We start from the raw sequence: 22,025 nt of genomic DNA, 5'->3' as shown, positions 1-22,025 counted from the left end.
ATTGGGGGATTCCAGCGTAGTTCAAATCACATGATTTTAATTCTTAAAAGAGGTTGCACAAACGCCAGGCGAAGAGTGCTCTGAATGAAACACATGATACGTCTAAGACAAATACGCAATAGTATTTGTGAATTGAAGAGAAAGCATTGCTGTTGGATTAGGGGTCGTTGACATCACTGCTTCTTTAATCATGTACTAGTTAGTAGTGCTGTAACGAGCAGCAGTGAAGTAAGTCATGGAGGGGGTGCTGTATAAATGGACCAATTATCTAAGTGGTATGTATATGTACATATGTGTAATACGCTATTGTGATTTGTACTGCGGTTCATGGTTCAGAGTTATGTGTAGCCTCGTAATGTGTCTGTGTACTGATTAGTATTACAGAACAAGTATCTCTGAATGGATTTTCATTAAGATTCACAGTGAAAAGGGCATTGTTTTTGTCTGCGCTTTTAAACTACCATAAACTTCCTTCTGTGTGTGTGTGTATCTATATCTATCTATCTATATATATATATATATATATATATATATATATATATATATATATATATATATATATATATAATTATTTTTTTTGTCTGTCTGTCCCACGCTGAACAAGGTTTATAAAACGAGGCGTGCAAACCAAGCTCTCTGATTGGTTCCTAGCGATCGTGCGGATCTCATTTTTTAAAATCACACACGTATTCGTCCGCCATCAGCTGTTCGAATAAACCAATTTAAAGTAACATATTAAAAAAAATAAAACGGTGTACAGAACTCTGATGTAAGGCATATATGAATCAGACAGGGCTGTCGATAATTCACAGTAACACACACAATATATATAAATAAATTAAGCTTCCAATCTGGCTTGGGAAACCTGTTATTGTAAATATTTGTTTTTATTTTTTGTTTATTTATTTGTATTTATTTGTCGTTTTTTTCCCCAAAACTTTAAACAGCACCTGTTCGCACGCGGTGTAACCAATCAGCATGAAACTTGGCAGGTGTCATCCCGTGTGGATTTACAGTTGCAAAAATTGCGCTCCTGCGTCAACCAAGATGGCGGCTACAAAATCTTATTCTTGGGAACCATTGAACCGATTAATCTAAAATTCGCATGCGTCATCAGCAACCAAACCCGCTTCAAATTTGCAAAGCAGAAGTTGCTGCGATAAATTTTACTATCAAAATGGCTGCCACCAAATTTGCCAAAACGCGCCCCAAACATCAAACTACTTCAGTTTGCAACCCGTTTAACCAACTGACTCCTAACTTGGTAGGCATCATCCTGGGGACAACGGAATTCAAATAGGGAAAAATTGTGTTCTTTTGTAAAACAAGATGGCCGCCAGACCTACATTTTCTTCTTAAATTTAAAACCGCTTCAGTTGAAAAATGGTTTATTTTATATTCTAACTTGCAATATAAGTTAATGGTTACTATAGAACACAGATATGAACCCATTTATGCTCTATTTAGAAATTACCTTGCCTTTGACCTCTCCTTAAGGTTAAATGTAAAATTAGCTTATAACTCCTTACAGTGTGTAGATAGGGTCATGGTTACTATGGTGTTTAAAGTTATAAAGCATTGTGACATCATGAACTAATGCAGTATTTTGAATTGAAACTGCTCCATAAAACTGATCTGTTGCTGACACTTGTGCTGCAATGCTACAGCTTGCCAAAATTTCCAACTGGTACTGAACTTGGAAGCCGTAAAACTGTCTGGCAGTTGTAGTTTTACTTATATCAGCAATGACATTAAAGCCATTTTTTCAGTTTTAACACACGTTTCAACTAGTACAACTAGGGAGCACAGAGTTTTCATGTTCGGATATTCGCTCATAATTTAAATATTCACTCGGATAGTCATTCCTTTTCAAAAAGCAACAAAAACTATTATATGCACGCAGTCAGAGACCACATAGCAGCAGAGGTGTGGCCCCTGTGTGTGTGCCTTTATTTACAAAAAAAAATCTCCGTAAAGAATAAGTTGTGTAGGCCTACCCCCGTGAATATTCTACAAAACAAAGGATGTCAAATAGCAGTTCAAGTTAAATGTTTTCTTTATTTCTGAAATATTTAGTACAGCAAGTTGACACCACATTTTATTTATTTTTTACTTTTTATCATTCCTTTCCATTGCCGTTTCTTCACAATAAGCAGTGGCCTTAGACACATTTTCATAAAATAACATGAGATTTACTTGTGCCTTTTTATAGCTGAACAAGCAAACAGAAACTGAAATTTAACTTCAGACACTTCAAATAAAACAAACGTGGAAATGGCGTTGTATGTTACATTCCACATAACAAAGTCGAAAAAAAAATATATATATATATATATACACACACACACACAAAATATAAAAATCACTACACAGCATTTCCAGCAAGTTGGGCAATGTTTAAGCGAGACATTTCAGAATGACGTGTTTGCCTTTTTTCTAGCCCATGAGATTCTGACTCTAAAGCAGCACAACGCATTTACAGTAAACCTTAAAGAATACTTAAAATACTACGTGTTCTAAATAAATGTAAATGTACTACGCATTTCTACATAGTGGCTGATCATTTCACAGTAGTACCTAGGTAGGGGCTGATCATTTTACAGTAGTACCTAGGTAGAGGCTGATCATTTTACAGAGTACCGACGTAGGGGCTGGTCATTTTACAGTAGTACCTAGGTAGGGGCTGATCATTTTACAGTAGTACCTAGGTAGGGGCTGATCATTTTACAGTAGTACCTAGGTAGAGGCTGATCATTTTACAGTAGTACCTAGGTAGAGGCTGGTCATTTTACAGTAGTACTTAGGTAGAGGCTGATCATTTTACAGTAGTACCTAGGTAGGGGCTGATCATTTTACAGTAGTACCTAGGTAGAGGCTGGTCATTTTACAGTAGTACCTAGGTAGAGGCTGGTCATTTTACAGTAGTACTGACGTAGGGGCTGGTCATTTTACAGTAATGCAGTGTAATTACAAGAGTAGCCAATCACCTTCGTGACACGAAATACGCTTACAAAAAATCAAGAATAAGGAAAATTGCAAATCACGGCGGTGAGAGATTTTTTTTCTACGGTGCAAATATAGATTTGCTGAGTGCTGCCGACTTCGAGACAGACAGTGTTGACTGTGACACGGCTCAGTTTGTATTAACAATGTATACAATCGTTTTTTTAAATGTTCTAATTATATTTATTTCAGTTTTACACAGAAATATTGATACCATAGCTAATATTAGATTCAATGTCAGATCTTTCAACACATATTTAAAATTACATATGTTACAGTGAGGTTACCACTGAATTAAAGTGATTTCTAAGGCTCTCAAACCACCAGTTGATGCCTGTCTCACGGGGTCCTGATCTATCCATCTTTCACTAGACTTTACCCAATGCCAAGTCCATATACCGCCACAAATTGGGTGGGAATGACAGATGTAAGGTGACTTTTAATTGAATAATTTATTACATGAACTATTTTCTTTAAATTCATTGGTTCTCGTTTCATTTTCAGTGATCTGATTGTACAAATTAGTACTGTATAATTAGAATTACAACACGTACTAAAGTCAAATTAGAACGTGTACTAAATATTTGATATGTGTACTAAACAACACGTTTTTGACCAGGTTGGCCTTCCGTAACGCCCTAGTGTGCGAGGGTTCATAGAAATCCGTTATATCAAAAAGTGACGCTACATGAAGCGAAGCAACGCAACGTGAAGCGAAGCGCAGGTGTGAGCAGGCCATAAGAGCGTTAACAAAAAAATAATTTGAAACAAAGCATGATGAAAATAGTTTAGAATATGTGTCTCTCTGTTTAAAAAAAAAAAAACAAATCTCAAAAACAAAGAGAGTCATCGTGAATTCATATTTGTTAGACCAGACAGGAGACAATATGTGCCCTGTTTCTACTAGTTTAAAAATACCATGCCAAGACTCCAGCAGACGCTACCGCTTTTTATTTGCACCTGAAAATAATCCCCCAAGAACAGTTGCAACGACGAGGTACCTGGCATTGTATATAAACCGCAGTTAACCGCAGTGTAAAAGCAGCCTGAACAATGACTGGACAATGTCCGTTCAAAATCGGAAACAGTGGCGCAATATCCCGACAGGTAAAAAAGAAAGTGAAACAGCCCGCAATGCTGCAGCTTATGTAACCACAGCTCAAGCCATCAGCCTTTTTAACCTTCATTTACTAATTTAAATGAAAAAAATAGAATGAATACATAAAAAAATGTCTTGTGGGACTACTTTTCCTTCTGGAATGATATTTAATAAAATGTATATCATTTTTAAACTAAACATATAATTGTGTTGATTATATATTTGCCTGTTTGTCTGGATATTTGTAACTGCCGTACACCCTGTGCTGCGTTTTGCTTACATATTTTCCAGCTGATGTGACAACTGGAAATATCTATTGTTTAATTTACAAAACTGAAAATAATTTAGTGCTGCGTGTTTTAAAGGTTGATTCATTTACCTGTTGAATTTGTCAAGTACTGTATAAACATTAACTTTTAAATTAATAATATGTAATGTGTTTGACAAATGCTTAAAATTAAGAACAAGGGGGTGTATTCACAAAGTGTTGAAGTACCAATAAATGCATAGGGCCCCAGTGCAGTTGCTGGCACAATAGTGCATATTGCACAATGCTTGTTTTCTATAATTTCATTGTCTGCATGCGGCGCTCCTTCTTTTAAGGAATGTGTGGCACGTCCTTGCATTTGGGGTTAAAGGCATGTCAAATGTATTCAAAAGATACTGTGATACAGTGTGAATTTTGTTTTTCATCACTTACAACCACACGTTTGAGTCTAAACTCAAAAATGCATTTTGTACATTATTATACAATCCAGTCAAACTAAGGTTTAACCTCAGTAATATGCATATTTATGAACGGCTAATTGGAACATGCAGCTACTGTAGTAGGTCTCCGAAGGACTGAGACAATAGCTTTTAATTATTGAACTGGCGATTTAACATGGAATTCTGTAAAGATGGCAATGTAGCTAAATAATACTAGGGTTTTTGTGCCATATAATGGAAAATTAGATGATAACTTTTATCACCTTACAATTATATATTTTGCCCTTTTTGGGGCTCATCAGTACAGCGCAACTGTATTTTGACTTCAGAAAGACTTTTAAAACGCTGTGAATGAGGTCAAAATACAGTTTCGCTGTACTGGTGAGCCCCAAACAGGGTGAAACATGTATGCAGCTACTGTATTTTGACTTTTAAAACGCTGCGAATGTAGAAGCCGTTAGGCAACTTTCACGCGATTTGATTGGCTCTTGTAATGCTTTACTTGTATATCTCCCTACAACCCATTTGTTTTTGAATGTATTGCTTTCACTCACCTTAACTCGAAAGCTACTTGTTTTTACTTGCTCTCCTGAGCCTTTCTGAAGTCAAAATACAGTTGCGCTGTACTGATGAGCCCCAAATAGGGTGAAACATGTATGCAGCTACTGTATTTTGACTTTTAAAACACTGACAATGTAGAAGCCTTTAGGCAACTTTCACGCAATTTGATTGGCTCTTGTAATGCTTTACTTGTATATCTCCCTACAACCCATTTGTTTTTGAATGTATTGCTTTCACTCACCTTAACTCGAAAGCTACTTGTTTTTACTTACTCTCCTGAGCCTTTCTGAAGTCAAAATACAGTTGCGCTGTACTGATGAGCCCCAAATAGGGTGAAACATGTATGCAGCTACTGTATTTTGACTTTTAAAACGCTGCGAATGTAGAAGCCGTTAGGCAACTTTCACGCGATTTGATTGGCTCTTGTAATGCTTTACTTGCATATCTCCCTACAACCCATTTGTTTTTGAATGTATTGCTTTCACTCACCTTAACTCGAAAGCTACTTGTTTTTACTTACTCTCCTGAGCCTTTCTGAAGTCAAAATACAGTTGCGCTGTACTGATGAGCCCCAAATAGGGTGAAACATGTATGCAGCTACTGTATTTTGACTTTTAAAACACTGACAATGTAGAAGCCTTTAGGCAACTTTCACGCAATTTGATTGGCTCTTGTAATGCTTTACTTGTATATCTCCCTACAACCCATTTGTTTTTTAATGTATTGCTTTCACTCACCTTAACTCGAAAGCTACTTGTTTTTACTTACTCTCCTGAGCCTTTCTGAAGTCAAAATACAGTTGCGCTGTACTGATGAGCCCCAAATAGGGTGAAACATGTATGCAGCTACTGTATTTTGACTTTTAAAACACTGACAATGTAGAAGCCTTTAGGCAACTTTCACGCAATTTGATTGGCTCTTGTAATGCTTTATTTGCATATCTCCCTACAACCCATTTGTTTTTGAATGTATTGCTTTCACTCACCTTAACTCGAAAGCTACTTGTTTATATATAGCTGGCTCTTTGAGCTTATATATATATATATATATATATATATATATATATATATATATATATATATATATATATATATATATATACTGTATGTATATGTATTTTGGTGGGTAATATATCACACCCATCTTTCTCGAAAGTCCGAATCATTAAGCTTGGTTGCATTAATTTGCAGCTAGTTAATGGTATCTAATGTACCCGGTTGCCCGTTAAATCCCCAGGCTATGTGGTCCGGTGGTTAAAGAAAAGGGCTTGTAACCAGGAGATCCTCGGTTCAAATCCCAGCTTAGCCATTGACTCGTTGTCTTTCGGATGAGATGTTGTTGTAAGTGACTGCAGCTGATGCATAGTTCACACCCCTTGTCTCTGTAAGTCATCTTGGATAAAGGTGTTTGCTAAATTAACAAATAACAATGCAGTTTGCATATGTGAGTGTGAACTAAGTTTACAGTTAAGCATCTTCTAATGAACCTTTTCTTTTCTTCAATCAGCATGATAAGCACTACCAGTTTAGACCGGGATAAACCAATGCTGGTCATTGTTGGAATTCCCAATAGGATATAGTAAGTTGCTAACGGGTTATGGATAGCTCCATTGTAACTGATACAGTACTACATATTTAATCGATGGGTTGCTCTGCTTAACCTTCATGTGCAGTGTCTGTTTATTTTCCTGGATCACCCACTGTAATCCGACAGTGCTATTTATAATGGCACCAGGAAGAACTGCAGGTGCTTATTGTGCTGTTGGTGAAGTAATGCATGCGGAGTGTGCTGACTCGCTCTTTACATGGCGGGTGCATTTTTGTTTGTTGTTTCAGGCTGGCAGCCTCGCTGGTTTGTACTGGTGGGAGGAACTTTATCATATTACGATTCCCAAGAAGATGCTTGGAAAGGGTGCAAAGGGAGTATTAAAATGTCAGTGTGTGAAATACAAGGTAAGGAAGAGCAAGTTTATCATAGAGAGGACATGAATATGTATCTAGGTGACTACCTTTAACCATGTCTGAATGGTTTGCATTCGCATTGTACAGAATGCAATGGTCATTCAACAGCAGCAGCATTTAACTGTCAATTTTACAAACATTCTGGTATAATAATTATTTTAATCCTACTGTTTTTTTTAAGGGTATCTAAATGTTTTCATTTTTGATAAAGGGTTCCTGTGTATATATTTGCCCATACATTGTTGTGAAAACAACAATAAGGCTGTGAGAGGGAGGCGAAGTAACAGAATAAACACACGCACACACACAGGAGTTCAGTGCAACAAAAAAGTGTCTTTTGGGGTTCACACGTGTGCTTGTGACACACACCCACACACACTATTTAGAAATATATACAATTCCAAGTCCAACAGTATCCAGCTGTGTTTCTTTTATCCTCGCCCCGTGATCCTGTCACTCGCTCTCCCTGCAGTGTCCCCGTCTCTTGAGCCTTGCTTTAAATGCAGCCGGAGAACAACACCACCACCACTGTCAGCTCGCTTGTGAAAACACACCAGACCTGCACCCGTCCAGACTGCCTCCAACCAGGGAATTCATGCTACTCCACACAGTTCCCCTTCTGTATCCCAAGCCCCACCTCTATCAATCCATAATAAATAAACCAAATTCATTCAAAAGCTGTGCATGATGGTGTGCTGGGGAGGCCAAATCAAGGCTGATCCTCAGAGCCAGCATTGCATGATAATATAAGTATAAGTTTATATTAAATAATGTTAATTAGAATTAATACAGATTTAAAGATATAAGTAAAATGATGTCACAATATATAGAACACCATTACATCATGTAAGAATAAATCATGGATTTGAATGTAAACAATAACAAGTAGTTGTCATGCCGTCAAACACCTATAAATACCTCCAATGTTTTGATTCAAACACAGGCTCCCTTGAGAAAGATATGTACAACATATCGAAACGTTGGGCAGTTGGCTCTTTGAACTAATATATATATATACATTTAGTACCTTCAGATCTGTGGACATGTGTAACATTTTTCAGTAGCGGAAACATCGAAATAATAATAATAATACAAAAAAAAATCTGTTTTAAATACACTTATTAATGTTAAATGCGCTTCATGCTGCGTGATTCTTTGTTATTGGCCAGATTCCGCTGTTGTTGTTGTTAACATGGCTGTTATGTTCAGTTTTAAACTAATGCAGTAGTACAGCACCGCTATTACGTTTGGACTGTTGCAATAGCTACTGTAAATGGAGCCAGCTGGGTTTTGATGGCAGTTGCATAAGAGACTGTTTGGTTGTAACAATAAAGTGCCATTCCTGATCACAAAAGTCTACTGATCACTAAAGTCTTCTGAATACATAACAATGGTATCCAAGCAAAGCACTGGGTGGAATTTCTTTACCAAGCAGGAGAAAACGAAATTTGCAAACTCTGCCAAGGAAATATTTCATTAAAAGGAGGAAGCACACTTACTTAATGTGCTCCATATTATTTTATTCATGTGCTTATTTATTTTTAAATAAAGGCTACTTATGTTACCTTTTTGGTAAGAAACTATATCTGCGCAATAACTGCAGGTAGAGCGTTCCGTATTGGAAGCTACACGGTTATTATTAATGGATCACAGAGTTATCACTGACAGAAACTAACAGGATGTTGGTTTCTTTCCAATTCTAGTTCCTGAGAAGAGTAGTCGCCACAGTTATTATTATTGAAGTGTTCTTGCTGCTCGCTGTGTGTTATTGTTTTCTGTAAAACACTGATATCCTGTCAGTTAAGAAAAGGCTTAATGCAAAAGCTTGTTTTAACATTGTCTTTTACACTGACCAGAGACCCACGCTTACAACTGCATTGTCATATTTTCTACTTTCTTTAAATTCTCAAACTAATAAATCGATACCCAGGTAATTTAAAATCAGACAGGTACCCGGGTTTTCAGGTACCCATGCCGACCTCTAATGTGTATGTGTATGTGTATGTGTGTGTGTATATATATATATATATATATATAGGTTCGCTTGCGCCCTTTTAAAGCAGAACCAGACACTCTTTTGTGCACGTTTTTATTATCTCCAGAATTTGAACTAAAACAAAAACAAAAGCCTATCTCCACTTGGAGACCTCAACTAAACACAGATTTTGTTAACTAAAGGGTCGTGGCGACTCAGCCGATTACCCAACAAAAAACACTGTTAACTTTTTACACCACCGGACAGCTAAGCTGTTTACCGGTCACACACATATACTTCAGGGATAACCACACAATACCTTATTTTCTGGACACACAGCACTCCTTGGCTGAACACACAGTACTAGCTCCCTGACAGTCCTCTCCTTAATGGAGCTTTAATCTCTCTCTTTATTCTCTGTGGCTGTTTCCAGTTGACACCAATTATTTTATTTGGAAACAGCCACATTCTCACATGTATTTTGCAGGGATGGGAATTAACCCCCTCCCTGCCAACCACCACCAAAACACATGTAAACACCACTTTAATATATAAATAATAATTTATTTTCTTTTGTATTGCAGTCCATTCCTCAGACAATACGCGGGTGGACCTGATCATCCCAGGAGAGCAGTATTTCTACCTGAAGGCCATAAATGCTGCAGAGAGACAGAAATGGCTGGTTGCTCTGGGCACAGCCAAGGCCTGCCTCACTGACAACAGGACAAAGAGAGAAAAAGGCAAGTCTTCTATTAATAGCGCATACATTTTACAGAGGTTCTACTGTCTTTATCAAGAGCCCTCTGAACAATGGGCTTTACCAGTTACAGCAAAGAAAGCCTGGGCCTGTATTAGTCTTTCCATTGCCTTTCATTACATCATACTGGGGTAGCAGTGAGCGGTTCAGCTGGGATTTGAGGCAATATCAGTTTCAATAGAGTGCTGTAGTGTTCTGACTTGACTGATTTCCACTGTGATTGATAAACAGCAAATTCCTCTGGGCCATTACTTTACCTTGTGTTGCAGATCAGGTTTTGAGTTGTTTGTAACTTGAACTGTACAGTATGGAAGAAGGGTCAGTAACTTGTGTGACTTTCAGTGGTCAAATTATGAGAGCTAGGTATTTCCACTAAAATGTTATTAATATAACAAAACTAAAATGATGAGGGGGAGGAGTAATAATAGGGAAAAATACAAATAAGCACTGCATACAGGTACTTTTTAAAAATGTAGGTTTAATAATATATGTAATTTAAAATGACTTTCGGTGTGCAATGCAGAATGAGGGGGAATTGCTTTACATTAAACAGCGCTTTGGAAAGTGAGTAAATGTTTTAATGAATTGCAGCCTCGATTTAATTCATTAAAATGGGCTTTAAACACACTCTAACAAAACAATCCCTAAAACAGTCCTTCAGGTTTTGTGAATGGAGCCTCCTGTTCTAGCCAATGAGAAGATCAAATGACATGTTTTTCTACCTTCACATAGAGCTGCATGAAAACACAGAGGCACTGAAAACAAAGATGTCTGAACTGCGGTTGTACTGTGATCTTCTTCTTCAACAAGTTCATAAAATCAAAGAGAGTTCTCCGCCTGCAGCATCTGTGTCCGACGCTGACGTGGAAGTGAGTGGCTAAGTCTATTCTGATTGGGCGTTTTTCAGTTCCGAAGGGTGCTCATGTATTACAACAAGTTTTAGACAATTTATGCGTTTCAGATCCCCCCCCCCCCCCGTTTCATCTTCAGCCCAATACAAATGTGGCTGATGTTTCTGATCATGCTAGCAGAGCCTTGACCCACCCCCATCATGGCTCATCATCAAAGGCACAACCCCCACCCCCCTTTCCTGTGTCTCTTTGTTCCAGTACTGTAATGCTGAAAAGCAAAGGATGATATTCTACCAATTATCCCACATGTTTACTGTAAATCTAGCTGGAGTGTATCTTTCTTTTTAAACAGCAGGAGAACATCGAAACGGGAACCCTTGTGAAGTCTACCTGTGGCACTTTTCTGAAGACGCTAGAGGAATGTATGCAGATTGCAAGCAAAACCTTTAACTCTGAGCTACTGCCCCAGACACCCCCAAGCTCTCCACCTGTGGCAGCTATCAAACCAGACAAGGTAACAGCAAGTGGAGAGTTCCTGTCTTCATACAAGCTTCAGGCGACACACTAGGTGTGGTTTAGTACAATTAAATCAATACATTACATGCAGAACAATGAAGTGTTTGTTTGCTGTGGATTTATAAATCTGTATTCCCAGATCGACAGGTGATACCACATTCCTTACCACATTATTTATGTTCTTTATTAATTCACTAAACACTTGATTTCAGAAATAATGGTATATGTTTTCCTTCAGCATTTATAACTCTACATGATTCTTTTCAAGAAAATGGGGGTTATTTTCAAAGGAGAGCTGCTGGAGGATCGCATCCGCTAGTTTGGTTCATTAGTTATGCTGACGGTTTCTTTTGGTGTAATACATAATGATCTAAGAATCCGTGTATTTTCTAAAGACGAAAGTAGTTAATAATGTAAACTTCCACCAGCTAGCTTTCCGCCTGCTTCAGCATGGTCAATACGACTGTCCGCCAGTAAAAAACACCTCTCCCTGGCATTCAACATGGAACTTATGTTAGAAGAAGATGTGTGTGTGTGTGTGTGTGTGTGTGTGTGTGTGTGTATTATGATCCCAAGCTGAAATACAATCCCATTGCAATGCACACAATTCACTTTACCTCAAGCCGATCTGAAGAAGATCCGACCATTCCTTCATGACAAAGTGAGTCTAATTTGAATTATTCTCCAGGGTAGCCCCAAATGTGTCAAACTATGGGCTACTTTGGAAATGTACAAAATAAAAAAAAAAAAGGTTAATGTGACAATGCTGAAGTTGGCTTCTTATTTGCATCCCTGCTTCTTTTTCGCTAACGGGCCCCTAAGCACAAATGTAACTAAAACTGAATTAGTAACTGGAGTATTTCAGGGGATAAATCGCCTCGGGCTGCTCATTTCAAAGTTAATGCAAACACAGGGGAACCCCTCTACGTCATCCTTATGTATTTATCTCGGCCCAAAACAGAATTTGGCACAAGAACAGCGGGCAAACGTGGCACACATAGCAATATTGACATCTGGGTTAGTGCAACATTTCAGCAGGTATCCAGAAATGGAAACCCTGTGCGTGATCCATATGTCCTCTTCGATATGCAAATGTGCTTGCCATTAAACTTCAGTGAAACAGTTATTTAGAGGAAAAATAAATTAATAATTTGTGATTTGATTATTATAATTATTTAAAAGTATTCAACCGTGTGCTTTCTCTCTTTTATAGGTCAAACATAGCAACCCATCTAGTCACAGCATCACAGAAAGGTGAGATGTATGTAGTACCTGATACGTGATAAATTAGGAGACTGACGTCTTCTGTATTGACAGGAAACAGTACAAGTAATTACAATGTGATCACCATTGTTGCTGTTGTGTTTTTTTGTGATAAAAATCTAAAGGATTGTACTGATAAAAATCTAAAGGATTGTACTGACACTTTATATTCAGGGAAAGCATGTGGACTCATGGAAATGTAATATCAAAATGTAAGTTTGGGGGCCAAAGAGAATGATAAATTGCTTGCAACAAGCTCAGAATGCAGATAAAAAGACATTCAGTCAAACGATGTGCATTTAACAGATTCACAATAAGGACTTTCCTCAGGTACAAATGTACTGCATTGCATTATAAACGTCTTGGGTATTTAGATAAATATTCTTCATGAATGAATGCAAGACACCCCTTACTGTTGGACTACCAATTCGGCACCTTGAATTCAGAATTGGTCTCTCTATTGGGGATGTTCAGAAACAAAGTCAGACTCAATTCGAAGACGTCAAGTACAGTTCTAGTTTTATATTCAAATTGCTTTTATAAGAGGGAGTATTGCCTTAGAAGGTTTGGGGAGGTCTTGGACCAACCAGGCTGGTTCTCGCATATTTCCACATACACAGAATATCCCTGATGTGAATCTTCTTTTCTTTTAGAAAGAAAGAGTTGAATAACAATTGTCGAAGCAAAGCACCATTCGAGAAGCTGAGCCCAGAAGAACAAGAGAAGCAAAGCGAACTAGAAAAACCAAGTGAGGCTGGAACTCCTGCGGCAGACAGCATGCGAGGTGTGCATGACGGTATGTAAAGTGCAGCGTTTCACAGTGAAACTCCTGCAGTAGACAGCATGCCAGGTGTGCATGACGCTATGTAAAGTGCAGCGTTTCACAGTGAAACTCCTGCAGTAGACAGCATGCGAGGTGTGCATGACGGTATGTAAAGTGCAGCGTTTCACAGTGAAACTCCTGCAGTAGACAGCATGCCAGGTGTGCATGACGGTATGTAAAGTGCAGCGTTTCACAGTGAAACTCCTGCAGTAGACAGCATGCCAGGTGTGCATGACGGTATGTAAAGTGCAGCGTTTCACAGTGAAACTCCTGCAGTAGACAGCATGCCAGGTGTGCATGACGGTATGTAAAGTGCAGCGTTTCACAGTGAAACTCCTGCAGTAGACAGCATGCGAGGTGTGCATGACGCTATGTAAAGTGCAGCGTTTCACAGTGAAACTCCTGCAGTAGACAGCATGCGAGGTGTGCAAGATGGTATGTAAAGTGCAGCGTTTCACAGTGAAACTCCTGCGGTAGACAGCATGCGAGGTGTGCATGACGGTATGTAAAGTGCAGCGTTTCACAGTGAAACTCCTGCGGTAGACAGCATGCGAGGTGTGCATGACGGTATGTAAAGTGCAGCGTTTCACAGTGAAACTCCTGCAGTAGACAGCATGCGAGGTGTGCATGACGGTATGTAAAGTGCAGCGTTTCACAGTGAAACTCCTGCAGTAGACAGCATGCGAGGTGTGCATGACGGTATGTAAAGTGCAGCGTTTCACAGTGAAACTCCTGCAGTAGACAGCATGCAAGGTGTGCATGACGCTATGTAAAGTGCAGCGTTTCACAGTGAAACTCCTGCGGCAGACAGCATGCCAGGTGTGCATGACGGTATGTAAAGTGCAGCGTTTCACAGTGAAACTCCTGCAGTAGACAGCATGCGAGGTGTGCATGACGCTATGTAAAGTGCAGCGTTTCACAGTGAAACTCCTGCGGCAGACAGCATGCCAGGTGTGCATGACAGTGTTGATGTTTTTTTATTACATTGTTTTGCCTGTTGGGTCTCCTACTGTATCAGCAAGCGGGCCTTCGTGACTTTGTTTTAGGTTTAGCTTTAGAGACACAAGCTGTCTAATACAGATTTCAGTATGTAAGCAGATACATTTTTTTTTTTTTTTTTTTTTTTTTTATTGTGCTGAGAGTTCTAGGCTTGTTCCCTATATTGAAGAAAATGAGGAGCAATTTTGCATTAATTAATCAAGAAGTGAATACCAAATTATAGCTTGGGAGTAAATGGGTATCAGTAGAACAAATAGGCAAGCCCTTTTAACTGTTTACAGCACTAGGAGGATAAATGACACGTTAACTGAGACGGTTATCTCAATGGGTTCTGGTTTAATAAAAAAATGAATTGACATACTTAAGCTCTGTGAAAGCAAAACAAATATTAAATGGGATTGGCTTTTTTTATTTTAATTTTTTCACAAATATTTTCACATTAACGATTACATTAAAAAAATAAATAGGAAAATGAGCACTTTGTATCAATTATAATAAGATCTGTCTGACGTCTGTTTTGTTGTTTGTAAGGTGAAAGCTCAGTGAATGTGGAGCACACAGACTGGGAAGAGTGTGATGACACACCAGCAGGGGGCAGTGTTGTGAAGCTAGAAGGGCAGTCTGAGGCAGTAAGCACTGAGGAGCCACAGGCTGGGTGTTCTGAAGAGAAGGACTGTGACATTCTTCAACAGGGTGTGCAGCAACAAGACGAGGAGGAGAACGTTGACACATTCTTTAGTACAATGGGCCACAGGTATGAAGAGCCACCGCAGTGAAGGTCCCAAACAATTCATTTTCTGAGTACTAGAACTGTGAAAAGCAATATTTTCTCTTCTCTTCCATTTTTCTGTTACTGTGACCAACACTTTGCCAGAAATTAATTATAATTTTGAAGTAAGATAATGGGATGTCATTTTACAGTATGGTTACAATTCCCAATAGCTAAGCCACATTAAACTGTGGCTATAACTGTAATTATAATTTTGAAGTAAGATAATGGGATGTCATTTTACAGTATGGTTACAATTCCCAATAGCTAAGCCACATTAAACTGTGGCTATAATTGTACACAGTTGTAGTCAAAGGTTTACATATCCCAATGGAAATGTATAATTTCTAGAAATTTCTCAAACAAAGAATTTTAGGAAAAATCTTTTGTAGGAAAAGTTTTGCTTTTGTGGATGAGAAAAAAAAATGGAGTGATGAAACAAAAATGTAGCTATTTGGTCACGCTGATAGTCGTTACGTTTGGAGAAAGTCTGGTGAGGCGTACAAAGAAAAGAACACCATACCTACTGTCAAGCATGGAAGTGATAATATCCTTCTACGGGACTGTTTTTCCTCTAATGGCACAGGAAATTTAGTTCCAATACATGGTAAAATGGGTTCCATAGCATACCAAAAGATATTGGCCAATCATCTGAAACCCTCCGCTACAAAACTTGGTTTAAAGCGCAACTGGATGTTCCAACACAACAACAATCCAAAGCACACATCAAAATCTACTTCAGAATGGTTAAAGAAGGTTTCTCGAATGGACTAGACAAAGTCCTGATCTAAATCCAATTGAGAATCTTTGGTATGAATTGAAGAAGACTGTGCATAATTCCGCAGAATTTGAATCAACTGGAATTTTTTGCATTTGAAGAATGGTCAAAAATCACTAATGAATCATTCATTTTCCTTGTCGGGGTATGAATACTTTTGAATTAGCATTTTTGGACTTTTACAAAAAACATTGCTGAAATAAATAATTGTAGACATCTAAAAGCAAAACTTTTTTTACAAAAGATTTTTTCCTATAATTCTTTGTTTTCGAGAAATTTCTCAATTATACATTTCCATTGGGGTATGTAATAGATATGTAATTATTTAAGTCTTTTGTCTGATAGTGACAAGTAAAAAAGTCATTGTATAGGGTCATATCCAGACTCAGGCCTGATTAACCTGTGTGCTGTGTTGGATTTCTATTTCCTTTGCTGTGTTTTTTGAAAGAGCTACAGGACCCTTTTATAATCTGAACAATTTCAAAACACAGAAGAGTGTGAATGTTATGATGCAGCACTGTTGGTTGTGCATCCCTTTAAAACAATACACTTTTTATTTTTAGACAGCATTTAAAATGCCAGGTTAGTTTTTTTCTTTTAAATTTAGTCGTCGCCAATTATTTTACCCCGGTTTTCACCCCAATTTAGCATACCCAATTATTATCTGTATCCTCGGCTCACCGCTCGCAACCCCCCCGCCGACTCGGGAAACGGAGGCTGGAACACGCGTCCTCCGAAACGTGCTCCTGCCAAGCCGTCATTTTTCGCACTGCAGAACCACAGGCGCCCTATCGGCCACAGGGGTCGCTGATGCGCGGTGAGCCGTGGATTCCCCTGCCGACCTAAGCCCTCCCTACCCGGGCAGCGCTCAGCCAATTGTGCGCCGCCCCCTAGGAACTCCCGGTCACGGTCGGCTGTGACATAGCCTGGATTCGAACCTGCGATCTCCAGGCTATAGGGCACATCCTGCACTCCGCGTGGAGCGCCTTTACTGGATGCGCCACTCGGGAGCCCAAAATGCCAGGTTAGTTACACGAAAAAGTAGAAAACTGTCACCATAGTTTTCTATCAGACCAGCAATATCATTTCAACATGTAATAATATACTTGGTCTTTTAAAGATGTTTACAGAAGTAGAGGGACTGTGTGGGGGGTGTGTGTGTGTGTGTGTGTGTGATCAAGAAACTGCTAACCCTGGGATTAAATTTGAATTGTAATGCTGCTAATCCTTTTTTAAGTACCAAATAACAAACCAATAACAACTGTGATAAATATGATAACTTGTTTTGACATGTTATGCAGTGTTCTATAGTTGCATAAGCTATTATAGTGGTTGTTATTTGGTATTTATTTAAAAAGCCCCAGTAGGGATAGCGTTGCTGTAATTCCAATGGAATCCCAGGGTTAGTTGCAGTTCATTTCAGTTAAATTATTATCCCTCTCTGAAAATGTGCAGTTGCCTTTTTTCAAGTTAGTTGTCTGCTGGGGGCTCCCGAGTGGCGCATCCAGTAAAGGCGCTCCGCGCGGAGTGCAGGATGTGCCCTATAGCCTGGAGATCGCAGGTTCGAATCCAGGCTATGTCACAGCCGACCGTGACCGGCAGTTCCTAGGGGGCGGCGCACAATTGGCTGAGCGCTGCCCGGGTAGGGAGGGCTTAGGTCGGCAGGGGAATCCACGGCTCACCGCGCATCAGCGACCCCTCTGGCCGATAGGGCACCTGTTTGCTAAAGCTTCATTTATCGAAGTATTTTAATCAGAGTGTAATTGTTTCACTCTGGACTAAGGCAAAAAGTACATTAATGGTACTTTTTATTTAAGGTCAGTCAAGGTGAATAATTTTAATGCAAGATAACTGACACGCAAATGTTGTTGATTTTGTTATGGTGAACACCAGTTTATATTAGTGAATGCATTTTACTGTACATAGTGTAATGGAAGTTTTCAAACACCCTTGAACCTAAGTATGGTAAGGGGTTATCCTTCCAGGTCCTTTATCCCAGCCTGCGTGTTGACTCAATGAGGAGACGCTGTAGTTCAATCAACGACCTTTATTTTAAGTTTGCAAACTGGCGCACTCAACGGAATGACACAGACTCCGTTAGCAATCAGCAGAGATGCACACTGCGCTAATTTTAAATGCAGCTTATATAGTTTTCTGGAACATCATACAAGAAGGAAATTAAACAGTGTAACCATATAAGGATTGGTTATAAGACTTAAAGGAAGTGGACACCATATAGGGTCACAGTCAGGCTATAGAACAAGCCATTTCAGAGAATCATACAAACAGTCATAAGACAAGTGCACGCTAGACATGACAGCTAAAATTAGTTTAATGGTTGCTCCTTGTTACCCACAAGGGTTGTTTACTTTAGATTCTCATTGGTTCGTCTGAATAGAGAGGTTAATAATAAGTCTCTGATTGGTTGTTGCTACTCCTGCCAGTGGGGGGCAGTTCCCCCCCCCCCCCCCCCCGTGAGTTCCAAGGAACAGCCAGTTTAGTTTAAAACAAATTATACTTTTACATTTTGTTACACACAAAATCATTATTTTCCTTTAATACATGTCCCGCTAGCCCTATTGGCTTGGGACAGGCTTCAACTTCAACCTAACGTTACAGTCTGTATTGATATCTTAAAACCTATTTGCTTCCTTTTGAGCAAGCTTTGTTATCTTAACCTATTTGTTTGCTATTGAGCAAGCTAAGCAATTGCAATGTTACAAAAATTCCATTACAATAGTACTCCATAATTTAAAATACACTAAGAACTGCAGGATTTATTCTTTCAGTGATTCACCCACCATTGTGTGTTTTCTTTAACATTTTTGATGTAATTCTGATTCTGCATTTTCCCTCCCTGTTCGCTATTTACACTGCACTTCACATAGTAACATGACAGGTAATAAGCAAGCAGTTAGGAACCGGAATTGGTTTGTTTATTTGGTTTGCTGTTTGGTGTTTTGATTTTTGGCATAATGCAACATGAAATCAAATAACTTCTCAAGAAAGTTATTTACTGTAATTATCTCTGCAACAGTATGCGTTTTCATATAATCAGTTGTCATATACTGTCTACAGTGTAACATGACCTTTGATAAAAATGTGGTTTTAAATATGACAATATCCCCACTCTGTGTAAATCCTAGGGCCCTTTCATACCTAGTTTGTTTGGAGTGGATAATTCGCACAAGACTTCAGTTAGCATCCAAGTTCACACCAAATGAGGGGACTTGTAAAAGTGGTCTTGGCTCGATTGAGGGGGTACTCCCAATTCATTTCCCCCTCAGTCAGTCAGGTACTCCCAATTCATTTCCCCCTCAGTCAGGCAGTTTGAAACCAATCCTGTTAGAATTCACAACGCAGCAGAAACCAAACCAACTGGTGGTGATGTAATGCATAACCCACCGTCCACTTGAGCAAAGTTATTAAAAGAAAGGAGGCATAAATATACCGTTTCTCATCCGAGGAGCCGTTTCAGACAAACGTGTGAGACCAGACAGGCATTTCATTCTTGCACTCGCCTCCAATGTCCCTTTTTTGCATAAAATAGCCAGTACGGCGCCTACACTGAAAGCAATTCCATCTAAATCTTCATTTGTAGCAAAAACCAGGATGCAGAGATGGCTTATTAACGTTTTAAGGGAGGCAGGGAGATTGAAAATAAAAACCAGAATTGCAGTCCCTATATATAAAGTTACTGATACACATCTGCGGGGGAGCTTAGTGCCTATATATATATATATATATATATATATATATATAATTAGGGCTGTCATGCAATTTAAAAAAAAAAAAACAATCTTAGTCTCAGTTTTAGTTGCATATTAAATTGATACAGTTACTACATCCGTCTAATTTAAATATGTTTTATTACTGATGCTATTATTATTATTATTATTATTATTATTATTATCCTTAACTGTAAATAAAATAGTTTAAAATGTATGTATTTAACCAGGAAATGTACCCATTGAGACAGTCACCAAAATTTACAGTGTTTTAGAAATTACAAATACAACCAACACAATAAAATGTAAACAGCTTGATCAGCAGCATACAGAGATCAGAAAACAGAATAAATATCTGTTTTTAATGCGATTGTGGACTGAAATAAATTAGTTTTTTTAATAAAATTAGAAATATGTAGCTACAGTCAGCATTTCTAGGAAATTAACCTTTAATTGTGAAGATAGCATTAAAAAACTTTGTCATCGTATCCAAAAACTGCAAACTAACAAGAAAAATTGGTACGCTTTAGAGACAAAAAAGCAGCAACGCATCCTACTACTTTAAAAAAAAAAAAAAAAAAAAAGTCGTATGTTATCATACTTCGCTTAATTCATGGGCAGCGATCCTGAATTTCTGTCGAAACTGCAGCTCGATTTAAATGTTGTGGCGTGAAACCAATCGAACCAAAATGGCAACATTTTGCTTCCTTCAAGTGAATTCTAAATCGGATCTTTATAAACGAAGCAGGTATGAAAGGACTCTTAGAATCCTACACTGAGTACTAATGTACTCCTGGTTATGTCATGTCATGAGTGCATCACCCACTTTAAAACACTGCTGTTTGCTTTGGTTTGGACTTCATGTTCATGTTTTATGTTGTAGAATATTTGTAACCAGTTAATTGTGAACTAAGGGTTCTGTTTTGAAGCAATTACAAAAGCAAGGCACATTTACCAAAATGAATTGCATTTTTTAAGAGGATAAAACTTGAAAGTAATTTTATAAATACATTTTTTTTTTTAACCAATTCTATTGGAGCGATTTCTTGCTTCAAAATAGGACTCCAACATCGTTGTGTTTTATTTATTTATTTATTTATTTATTTATTTATTTATAACAGTTTTTGTTTTTCAAAGTGTGCTTTTGTTTTTGCAGGGTAGGGTTCGTGATAAATTTAGCGTAGGGTTCCAATTGTTTTATTAAATCACAGTAATATTATCTAAGCTTTAAATCCCTGCAAAAACCAAACTTTGGATTGATCTGTGACACTGAGTGTAAAGAAATAAACGAAACTCTATATCCAAATACTTGTACTTTAGTATTGAGTCAAAAGGTATTGAAGATTGAAAGGTGCACATACTTTCCCCTCTCCCTGTTTGTGGTAAAGTGATGTTTAAAAATACAGCATGAAGACTCACTAATTGTGTTCTCTGTTTGCAAATCTCTTTTGAATTTTAGATTTAGTGATATAGAATTGGAAGACGGCAGTGGTATCCCAACCGAGCCATTTTTGGAATCTTGTTATGCAATAGTCCCTGTATTAGGTAGGAACTGTCCAATTCGCCTTTGCATATCGGGCACTTACTAACACTGCATGCAATGGTTATGCAGCTTTTTACTTATCTGGTACACATTTTAAGAACTCTTAGCTTTTCATGTTGGTTGCATGAAATGTTTCTGGTTTAATTCCTACTGATTTTTCCTATATGATTATGTTTAACCCATTTTACATTGTTTAATGTCCACATAGAGGCTTATGGTTACCAAAATGTATTAAATATATGCTTGTGCATGTGACATGGGAAGGTGGGGTAGATCCTGTCTTGCACTGATTGGTTCATGTACATACAAGCAGATCATTCCCAATAATATTAACACTGAATACAATATCTCACATTGGCTACCCAACAACTGACATTCTGTTGTATTCAGACATGATTCATTCAATATTTTACTTGGAGCATGACTGAAAAAGAGATAGTATTTCATATACTATAAAGTATTTTTTATTGTTTATACAGTATTTGTTTTTGCATGACAAAAAAAAAAAATTCGTACAAGTTCTATGGTAACATCCCTGATACTATTGACCAAGACTTGCATCCTATGAGATGTGGTATGGGATGCAGCATGAGGTGTACTATGAGATGTCTACTTTCTGAAACCTGAAAAGCAAAATAAATCTAGTCTAGTTAGTTTTGAAACTAATACTGCAGGCAGTGTAGCTACAGAT

At 38.1% G+C, this 22,025-nt stretch overlaps 1 protein-coding gene across 5 annotated transcripts in view; it reads left to right on the top strand.

The window, feature by feature from the left end:
* The first annotated feature begins 16 nt into the window (after positions 1-16).
* plekha8 (pleckstrin homology domain containing, family A (phosphoinositide binding specific) member 8) overlaps positions 17-22,025 on the top strand; it is a 32,224-nt gene continuing 10,215 nt past the window's right edge. The window contains exons 1-9 of one of the 5 annotated variants that reach the window (XM_059010965.1): positions 17-275; positions 7,207-7,323; positions 9,892-10,047; positions 10,797-10,933; positions 11,271-11,429; positions 12,645-12,685; positions 13,348-13,490; positions 15,048-15,270; positions 21,251-21,336. In XM_059010965.1, the coding sequence (XP_058866948.1) occupies positions 236-275; positions 7,207-7,323; positions 9,892-10,047; positions 10,797-10,933; positions 11,271-11,429; positions 12,645-12,685; positions 13,348-13,490; positions 15,048-15,270; positions 21,251-21,336 (1,102 nt within the window). In that variant the 5' untranslated portion in view covers positions 17-235. Of the gene's footprint in view, positions 276-7,206; positions 7,324-9,891; positions 10,048-10,796; positions 10,934-11,267; positions 11,430-12,644; positions 12,686-13,347; positions 13,491-15,047; positions 15,271-21,250; positions 21,337-22,025 lie in introns of all 5 variants that reach the window. The other 4 variants (XM_033993371.3, XM_059010974.1, XM_059010958.1 and 1 more) reach the window with 4 other exon arrangements.

This window comes from Acipenser ruthenus, chromosome 3 (genome assembly GCF_902713425.1).
Source record: "Acipenser ruthenus chromosome 3, fAciRut3.2 maternal haplotype, whole genome shotgun sequence".
Lineage (NCBI taxonomy): Eukaryota > Metazoa > Chordata > Actinopteri > Acipenseriformes > Acipenseridae > Acipenser > Acipenser ruthenus.
The sequence above is the reverse complement of the archived record's forward strand: the minus strand, read 5'-3'. Positions and strand labels throughout refer to the sequence as shown.